This window comes from Balaenoptera borealis (genome assembly GCF_965194805.1).
Source record: "Balaenoptera borealis genome assembly, chromosome: 3".
Taxonomy (NCBI): domain Eukaryota; kingdom Metazoa; phylum Chordata; class Mammalia; order Artiodactyla; family Balaenopteridae; genus Balaenoptera; species Balaenoptera borealis.
The window spans coordinates 179899846-179909909 of NC_138866.1; the positions used below are offsets into that span (position 1 = coordinate 179899846).

General features: G+C 46.0%; 1 protein-coding gene across 1 annotated transcript; it reads left to right on the forward strand.

Annotated features, from left to right (window-relative positions):
• Positions 1 to 238: 238 nt before the first annotated feature.
• VIM (vimentin) lies at positions 239 to 7928 on the forward strand. Its single transcript, XM_082385587.1, has 9 exons — positions 239 to 962; positions 1526 to 1586; positions 4021 to 4116; positions 4211 to 4372; positions 4899 to 5024; positions 5392 to 5612; positions 6064 to 6107; positions 6654 to 6739; positions 7567 to 7928. The coding sequence occupies exons 1-9, from the start codon at positions 400 to 402 to the stop codon at positions 7606 to 7608; spliced, it is 1401 nt and encodes a 466-aa protein (XP_082241713.1). The 5' UTR covers positions 239 to 399; the 3' UTR covers positions 7609 to 7928.
• Positions 7929 to 10064: the final 2136 nt, after the last annotated feature.

Genomic DNA, 10064 nt, shown 5'->3' on the forward strand with positions numbered 1-10064 from the left:
CCCAGAGGTGAGCGGAGCTCGGGCTACCATCAGGAAAGCCCCCGAAAGTCCCAGCCCAGCCAAGAAGTAACCGAGACTGTACCCAGTCCCCAGGGCGGAGGACGGGGGAGGAGGAAGGCTCCAGGGCGCCCCCGCCCTAACCCCCCGCCCAGCCTTCCCCATTGGTTGGCGCACTCTGTCTCCGGGATGGCAGTGGGAGGGGACCCTTCTTCCTAAGCGGCTTATAAAAACTGCGCCCTCGGCGGGGTCCCGTCCTCTGCCACTCTCGCTCCGGGGTCCCCGCGCCAGAGACGCAGCAGCGCTCCCTTTGCCCACACCCACCGCGCCCTCGCGCGCCTCTCCTCCCGGAGCCAGCCCGCGCCACCGCAGCCGCCCAGCCCACCGCCGCCCTCTGCAGTCATGTCCAGCAGGTCCGTGTCCTCGTCCTCCTACCGCAGGATGTTCGGCGGCCCCGGCACCGCGAGCCGGCCGAGCTCCAGCCGGAGCTACGTGACCACGGCCACCCGCACCTACAGCCTGGGCAGCGCGCTGCGCCCCGGCACCAGCCGCAGCCTCTACGCCTCGTCCCCGGGCGGCGTGTACGCCACGCGCTCCGCGGCCGTGCGCCTGCGGAGCAGTGTGCCCGGCGTGCGCCTGCTGCAGGACTCGGTGGACTTCTCGCTGGCCGACGCCATCAACACCGAGTTCAAGAACACCCGCACCAACGAGAAGGTGGAGCTGCAGGAGCTGAACGACCGCTTCGCCAACTACATCGACAAGGTGCGCTTCCTGGAGCAGCAGAACAAGATCCTGCTGGCCGAGCTCGAGCAGCTCAAGGGCCAGGGCAAGTCGCGCCTGGGGGACCTCTACGAGGAGGAGATGCGAGAGCTGCGCCGGCAGGTGGACCAGCTCACCAACGACAAAGCCCGCGTCGAGGTGGAGCGCGACAACCTGTCCGAGGACATCATGCGTCTCCGGGAGAAGTAAGGAGGCGCCCAGGCGGGGCCGCGGGAGGGAAGCGGAGGGGGAGCGGAGCCGCCACGCCCTGAACCCAGATCTTTCAAGTTAGCATTTCCCCTCTAGCCCCACTCATTTGCCCAAGGACGCCTGTCTCAAGTTTCAGATTTCTTAAAACTACCGCTTTGTCTGTCCTCGAAGGCCCTTGCAAACGGTGCATGCGATTTCCCCAAACTTTGAGAAAGTTTCCTGCCCCACTCCCCCACCCCCACCCCCACCCCCGGCGGGCTGCCAGCCCCGGGGCCGTGCAGGGAGCGAGACAAAGGGACTGCAGAGCCTCCTCCGGGGCGGGGTGGTGGCGGTCGTCTCGCAGGTCGTGGTGGCGACCGTGATTGCCTTTCCACGCGGTGGCCAAGGCCCCGCTAAAAGTAGCCGAGGGCAGCAGCAGCCCTAAAAGCCGCGGTCGCTGGGTGCCCGCGGAGGTGGCGCAGCAGCTCTGGCCTGGCGGCCACGGCCGGGTGCCTGGGTGTGGTCGCCCCGCCCCTGGCGGTTTCCCCGCGCCCCTGTGGTTAACGCGCGCCTGTTTCAGGTTGCAGGAGGAGATGCTTCAGAGGGAGGAAGCCGAGAGCACCCTGCAGTCTTTCAGACAGGTTTGTAGATTCTGTTCCCACTCGCAGCCACCGGACGCCACCCACCCACGCGCCCCACGGGCAATGCTAAAAGTTACTTTAACCCAAGTGTATACGTCGTGCCAAACTTCACGTCTGCGCTCCAGGCCCTCTAGTGGCAGAAAAACCACAGTTCGGAGCTGCTCCGGACAAAAACCCTTGAATGATCAAACCGTTCTCTAGGACATAAAGGGAAGTCTTTAACTTTTTACTTTGTTTCAAGAGTTTTTTCCCAAGAAATCATTTATTTTCGTTTCATTTTTGCAACACGTTGATATTCTGATCTCGAACAGTTACAGTTTGATTTAGATGGCGGTTTGCCAAAGTCAAGTTGGCTACCTTTTACAAGGCCGCCAAAAGCGCAGTTCTGCCCTGTAGTTTCAAATGTAAAATGTATTGGAGGATAAGAAACTTAGTTTAACTGGACTTAAGCCAGCAAGTTTCTTTTCTTCGCTGCAAGTTCTACTGTGGCCCTAAGGTTAGATAGAAGTATCCCTATGCACAACTATTTTGTGACCTAATAAGGGTGAAAAGGAGCCATCTGTCCCCCTGGCTGAAAGGTATTAATGGTTTCTACAGGCTTCACTATGGAATGTAGATACAGACATCCTGGCAAGTGGGGCCGTTCTGGCCGGAAAGAATAGGAGTCTTTGTGTTCCCAGAGACGCTTTGCAACAGGCTGCATTCTTACTGACTATGTAATGATGCAAGCACCGTTCTAATTGGACACAAGTATTTGCTAACATCCGTTATCTAATATCTGGCCCAGACTCCCAAGTATGTGATGTGAAGAGTTCTTAAAGCTACAGTCATACCTCACATGTGGAAAGGCCTTTCTTTTTTGAACCTTTGCATTCTTTAGCATGTTCTCTCCATAAAGCATAAACCTGAAAATGAAGAATGGGATTTTAAGTAAAAGGTTTTCTTGCTCCAAAGGTAGATGGCCTTAAATGATTTTTAACTTAAAATTGGAATCCCAAAGCAGGAAGAGTCGCCAGCATAGTTGCATTCTCCTGAGCACTTACTGGGATGGCTATAAAAGCTCCTTCAGACGAACAGTCTAGAATAACATTTTGAAGCAGAAATACATTTACCAAATTAAACACAGCAATAAGTAGTTTATTTCAGTCATGGACCATTTCTGATCATCATGTCTGTAATGTTTTCTACCCCCAGTAGTAACCTCATATAAAACAATATTAGTATAAATTGTCCCTATTTAGGGATGAGGTAAAACCCCTCATATTCTCTTCGAAGAAGTAGAATGACACATTGAACTTTTTTATAGAGAGTAGTAAATCATCTTGTATATCTTTTGTAGGGTTTAACAGCAAGCAAAAATGAAATTTTTTCCCCAAGCCTGATCTTTTTTTATCACTTATTCCTCGTTCATTTTTCCATGAAGGTGATAGAAGCATGTCAATATTTTAAGACTGTAAGGCTATAAACTGTACTCCAAATATAATTGATTACAAGATAAGAGGTATAAAAATCCTCATGACATTCCCTTAAGGGGAAATTAAGTCTTTGGGATATAGCAGTTTACAAGTGGTGGAAACAGAGAAGTTGACCAGAGCAGCAAAAATTTTACATACAGTTAACCCCGTATGCATTTTGATCAGTCATTCTGAAACAAGCTAAGGAACCAAACTGACACAGTTGTAAGTGAAAAAGATGTGGACACACCCTTGTGGGATGAGATAGGGGAGTTCCGGGGAAAAATCTACCAGAGAAAGCAAAGCAAATACAGTTCAGGGTTACACTTCTTGTTCCTTATTTGCCTGAACTACGTTATTGCCAGGGCACATCCTGAACTGGAGTATAAGTCTAGCCTTGTAACTTGAATGCCAGATGACTTGCTTGGGATCCCAAGGATAAATTTCAAAAGATTTGAGTTGGGGGGGGGGGGGAAGAGCTTATGTACTATCTGCTGAAACTTCTGGAGCACTAATTTGTTCTGCACGTTCTCATGTACACACGAAGTTGTGAAACCTGACCAACTCCCATTATCCTACTATGCCATGATGTTAACCCCCAAAAAGGCTGTGGCATTGATTTTCTAGATTTAAAAAAGTAATAGAAACTTCACTGATATAATGTGGATTCAATAATAATTGATTGACTGCAGCCTGCCATGTTGGCATACACTTATTTATTTATTTTAAAATTGTCTACTGGTCACCTTGAGTACCACTCAGCGGACCACATTTCAAATTGGTTAATGAAGAAAAGAAAACAGAGTATGTTGTAGCACTGGGTGATTGACAAACTTACTCGAAGGTTATAAAATCCGTCAATGCCCGTCTATATAATAAAGAGCCATAAGTTCCTATAGTTCACTGGAAATGAACACCTGGGGTAGGCCGCAGACTTCAGCATCCTCCTTCAGGCGCTGTCTTTCCTCTTTTCGAAACAGGATGTGGACAACGCTTCGTTGGCACGTCTGGACCTGGAGCGGAAAGTGGAGTCCTTGCAAGAAGAGATTGCCTTTTTGAAGAAACTCCATGATGAGGTGAGAGCAGTCACAGTTTGTGAACCATCGTGGGTGAAGCTGCCCCCGCCCCCCGTACTCGGCACGGCTGACCTTCTGTCTTTTCTCTCCTCAGGAAATCCAGGAGCTGCAGGCCCAGATTCAAGAACAGCACGTCCAAATCGATATGGATGTTTCCAAGCCCGACCTCACGGCTGCCCTGCGTGACGTCCGCCAGCAGTACGAGAGCGTGGCCGCCAAGAACCTCCAGGAGGCTGAGGAATGGTACAAGTCCAAGGTGCGAAACGAGCGAGTGTGGCCAGGACGGAAGAAAAGCGTTCTTTTCTGAAAACGCTCTACCTGCCTGCAGTGATTCCTAAGTACCTTTTCGCTGCCAAGTTTAGCTGGCTTTTCCTCCTGCGCGAGTTTTATCTCTTGCTGCACCCTCCCCACGACTCACACCCCCTCCGTTAGAATAGCAGACGCCCTTGCCACTGCCCCGCTGTCACCCTCCTTGCAGGTTACCCCCTTGCCCTTGACCTCCACCCTTTGAAAACGAGGGAGACAGAGGGAATTTCTACTTGGAAATCTCCACATTGGCCTTCCACCTCATTTCCTTTGGTTTTCAAAACAAATTAGGCGTATCCTGGGACACGTTGCGATTTGAGCTTTGAGCGTAAAAGTTGGTTGGTATCCTGCCTTATTTTCGTATCTGTCTTGTTTGCCATCTTTAAGCCGTGTCCGTTATCCAGGCCAGGTAGAACCTCAGAGGATGCGTGGACAAGGCACGTGGGTGACCCAGGTTTCTGCTTCCTCCCTGACAGTTCGCTGACCTCTCCGAGGCGGCTAACCGCAACAACGATGCCCTACGCCAGGCCAAGCAGGAGTCGAACGAGTACCGTCGGCAGGTGCAGTCCCTCACCTGCGAGGTGGACGCCCTCAAAGGGACCGTGAGTATCACAGCGCAAGGAGAGAGGGCCGGTCACCAGCTTGGACCCATTTCAGGTGGCCAAGCTCAGGGTGCTATCGGGAGGAAACTTTGTTCAAAGGGAGAAAAATTTACATTTTAGTCCAAAGACAATGAGTCGTCAAGACAGATTCAAAAAGAACTTGGAGATCCCAAGGTTTTAGTTTACCTATATTATTGCTTCCACTAGGAAGGGGACTTGGTACTTGTATTTTCCGCTGAAAATGGGAGCGTTCCCCATTTGCTGCTAGGGGAAATGATTGCAAACGGTCTGGAAATGGTTGGGGGGATAGCTCTGCTTGTTTGTTTCTGGGAAATAACACCGGCGGCCTTTCTCATCTCTCCTGCAGAACGAGTCTCTGGAACGCCAGATGCGTGAAATGGAAGAGAACTTTTCCGTAGAAGCTGCTAATTACCAAGACACTATTGGCCGCCTGCAGGATGAGATTCAGAACATGAAGGAAGAGATGGCCCGTCACCTGCGTGAATACCAGGATCTGCTGAATGTTAAGATGGCTCTCGACATCGAGATTGCCACCTACAGGAAGCTGCTGGAAGGAGAGGAGAGCAGGTAGGGAACGGGGGCTCGTGGGAGTGAATGCCAAGCTGCCCTGGGTGAGGTATCACGCCCCTTGCTTTCCACGCATCATCTCATTTCATCTTCAGAGCCTTTCTTCAAGGTAGCTATTTACCACTTTTTACAGATGAGGAACCTTCAGTTCAGATCTGGAGATTTGAGTTCCTTGTCCTAGTCAGTTAATCAATATCTGAGCTGGGATTTCAACCTACGATTGATTCTGTGAAAACCAAGAGTCACTCTGTCACACCTCCAGCCCCCTGGAGAAAATGCTTGGAGTAAAATATTTAAATGTACTAATGAGACCGATCATAGGTAAATGCTTCTGAAGCGAATCCCTCACCTGTGGATTGTAAATCTTCTTATTTGATGAAAATGAGAAGTGTATAAATGTATTCCTTGTTGTTTTCCAAAAAATTTACTGTTTTTCTTCACCTCTTTCTAGGATTGCTCTGCCTCTTCCAAACTTTTCTTCCCTGAACCTGAGGGGTAAGTATTTGATTGTCCTTCATGAAGTATTTTATTTTATTTTTTCGGCTGCACTGGGCGGCATGTGGGATCTTAGTTCCCCCACCAGGGATCAGACCCAGGCCTCCTGCAGTGGAAGCACGGAGTCCTAACCACTGGACCGCCAGGGAAGTCCCTACGAAAAATTTTAGCAGCTTGTAACCATTCTGTTTATAAAGCACTCATTTTTAAAATGATACCTGAAAAATGCCATACAAGAGAGAATTCTCTTAAGATAGGCATAATTTTCAAACAAGTACTGTCTTACATTTTCTACGTCTAGTTAAAGTGAAATTCCATTTTTTTCCCCTCCTGTTGGAGCATACACTAAAGTCATCCATCTCATCCTGATGCTACAGTGTTGTTAGCCTCTGGGTTTTAAAACAGGTGATAGTCTTTAGAATTATTTGGGGAATAGTGCTTTAAACAATCATGAACAAAAAAATCATAATTCTTTGGACAAAATCGTCTCTTTGTCGTTTTAAAAATTTCATTTTTACTCATTTTGGACCTGTTTTCGTTATTCAGAAACCAATCTGGATTCACTCCCTCTGGTTGACACCCATTCAAAAAGGACGCTTCTGATTAAGACGGTTGAAACCAGAGACGGACAGGTTGGTAACTTTATATCGAAACGCAAGTAATTTCAGACAGGCAGAGATAAACTTTTAGATCAGTAAGTCTAGTCTATCTCAGATACAGCTAGCTAATTTGGGAGGTTTCAGTTTCACTCACGCCTCCTAAAAAGAGAATAGGTCTCTTCTTCCGGCACTACACACAGCCATCTAATTATTTGGCTCCTAGATGTGAAGGTGGGAGAGTAGTCTGCCTTTGTCTAAAATTAGTGATTTCCTTTGGTGCTTGATTTGAAACAGGAGTACCGCTTCCTTAAGTTAACTTCCTAAACTAGTTTCATTAGACTGCCTCAATAGCAGGAATGTTTTGATCCTGGACATATGGCCTCCCCTGGACACTCCTAGACCCTGTCATGATGTAATACAAGGACATGCCATATGATCAAGTAGTTTCTCATTACCTCTCTATGCCAGGAAAAGAAATGGTCAAAATGTATCGTAATCTTCATGTAATCTTCCCTTGCACATAAAATGTACTTGCTGTACATTTTAATATGTTTTCATTGCTTTTAAACTTTGCTGATTATTACAGCATTCTTCTTCATATATACAGTATTTTTTAAGTTTATTTTTTTAAGTCATAACATTCTATCAGTTACGTATTTTGCCTACCGGTGAAGCGCGTCTTACATATGTATCTGTTCCTGCTCGCTGTGACCCTTGGTCACGCAGAACCAACGTAATCTTCCAACTTTCACAATAAATTATATGCCTTTCCTAGGATTTTTCTTTGACATGCTTTATGGGGTAATTTAATCATTAGTATGTAGTATTATATTTGATTTGAGTTCTGTTTTTCTTAACAGGTTATCAACGAAACTTCCCAGCATCACGATGATCTGGAATAAAAACTGCACGTAATCCATGCGGCAAAATACTACCAGTGAGAATAAAAAAGAAATCCATATCTTAAAGAAACAGCTTTCAAGTGCCTTTCTGCAGTTTTTTCAGGAGTGCAAGATAGATTTGAAATAGGAATAAGCTCTAGTTCTTGAGAAACAACACTCGTAAAAGATTTAGAAAAAAGTTTACAACATAATCTAGTTTACCGAAGACGCCTTGTGCTAGAATACTTTTTAAAAAGTATTTTTGAATACCATTAAAACTGCTTTTTTCCATCAAGTATCTGACCAACTTGTTTCTGCTTCAATAAATCTTTGGAAAACTCTTTTGGTGTCTTGCTTATTTGATATCTGAACAATTCTCTAAATTTTATGACAATATATGTTTTGGTTAAATATTTTTTTATCTTATTGGTCAAATTCCCACAAAATCAAGGTTAGGTTAACTTGAGAAATTCAACTTTATACTTGAAGCGTAGCTCTTAATTTGGCCATTTTAGACAGACCTCGCTTCTTTTCAATTAAGTTATTTTTAAAATTCATAAATAGATGTTATATAATAAAATAATTTGTAGACAAAATGATGCTAGGTCTTTTCATAAAATGAATCCAGCTGGGTCCATGTCCCTGTGTGATTTCAGTTCTAACAAACAGACCTCCTAAAATTAAAAAAACTGACTAAAATGAAAACTGCATTTTGGCATGTGCAGCATATACGTGGCACAAACTCCACTACGGGGGTTAAAGTGTAGGGCAACACCCAGGATATAACGGCTGCATCTTCCATTAGCAAGATGCAGAGAAATGGGACAAGTTCATTTAGTTCCAACATGGGAAACTACCCTGCTTTTCTGTGTGTATATCTATACCTATATGTGATATCTAAATCTATATATCCACCTACAGGTATTTTTAAAGACTTGTGCTTTGGGGGAGTGACGTTAGACACAAAATAAAGGAAAGTCCTTAGCTGTTCATTGGGAGGTGAAATTAACACATGTGAGTCATGTGGTAAAATGATGCTAGTCTCTGATCAGCTTTCAAAACCTAGAGCAATGAGAATGAAGTGCTGTGGTCATGAAAACCTTCCTACAGGTCACACAATGTGAGCAGAGTTGAGGAAGAGGGATAAAGTCAAATAAATGCAAGAGGGAGGGTATTGCCTGGAAGCAATAGAGTTGTAATGGCCCAATGTGTGTTCTGGAGGGAAATTTCCTTTGAGTAAGAAGTTCCTAGACTTAAGTCCCAATTTCGTGTATTACTAGGATTCCCTCTCCTCCAGGAATGATGTGGTAGGCATTCCTTGTTTTTTGTGTTTTTTCGCGGGGTGGGGGAGCCACGCAGCACCCAAGATCTTAGTTCCCCGACCAGGGATCGAACCTGCGCCCCCTGCAGTGGAAGCGTGGAGTCTTAACCACTGGACCGCCAGGGAAGTCCCTCCTTGTAATTTTTAAGTGTTTGCATCTACCTCTTGGTAGAGTTGCTCAGGGGAAAGTAAGATGGTTTACACTTAGTTTAACTAAATGCCAGGCACTGTGCTAAGTAATGTTAGTTGTGATTTTCATCATTTTTGATACTGTGGGTACCACATGAGTAAAGAAAGAATTGGCCCAGGGAAGTGACCCCTAGTCAGGGTGATTTACGTCCTAGTTTGCGTAGGATGGTCTTGGTTTATGCTTACTTATTAATAACGCCCCCTTTCAGACTCACAAGTGTACTAATTTGAACAACAGCTTCTATCTGGTCATCCTACCCTTAGCATAATCTTTTTTTTTTTTTTAATTAATTTTTATTGGAGTCTAGTTGCCTTACAATGTTGTGTTAGTTTCTGCTGCACAGCAAAGTGTATCAGCTCTGTGTATACATATATCCCCTCTCTTTTGGATTTCCTTCCCATTTAGTTCACCACAGAGCACTGAGTACCTACCCTTAGCATAATCTTACAGGAAAGGACATTCCTGCTGAGACTCCTTGAGTGGTCCTGCACCCCACCCTCACCCCACCCCCATATTTGAACACTGATGTGTTAAGTTACCTAATCAGCATTTGCCAGAGCAAACATCCATCCCGGGGCTTGGGCCCTGAAGAAACTTCTTCTAGTTGATTTTTGGGTTTGTTTTTTGTTCTTTAGTCATTTTCACCACATTCCTCTCAGCCTCTCAGTCCTATTACTCCTGTCTCTTCATCTCTACCCTACCTTTGCCTTAGGAGGATCATCCAGAGAAGACACTGGCCCCATATTAGTTTTCTTCAAGCATATAACCCTTCATTATTAAAAAAAAGAAAGAAAGGAAGAAAGAAAGAAAGAGGGGAAGGAAGGAAGGAACAAACGAAGGAAGGAAGGAAGGAAGAAGGAAGGAAGGAAGGAAGAAGGAAGGAAGGAAGCTATAGTTCCCCCCTCACCCCTCCTCCCAGGGGAAGAGGACCCAAGATGACAAATTCTGCCCAAATACTTTGAGACT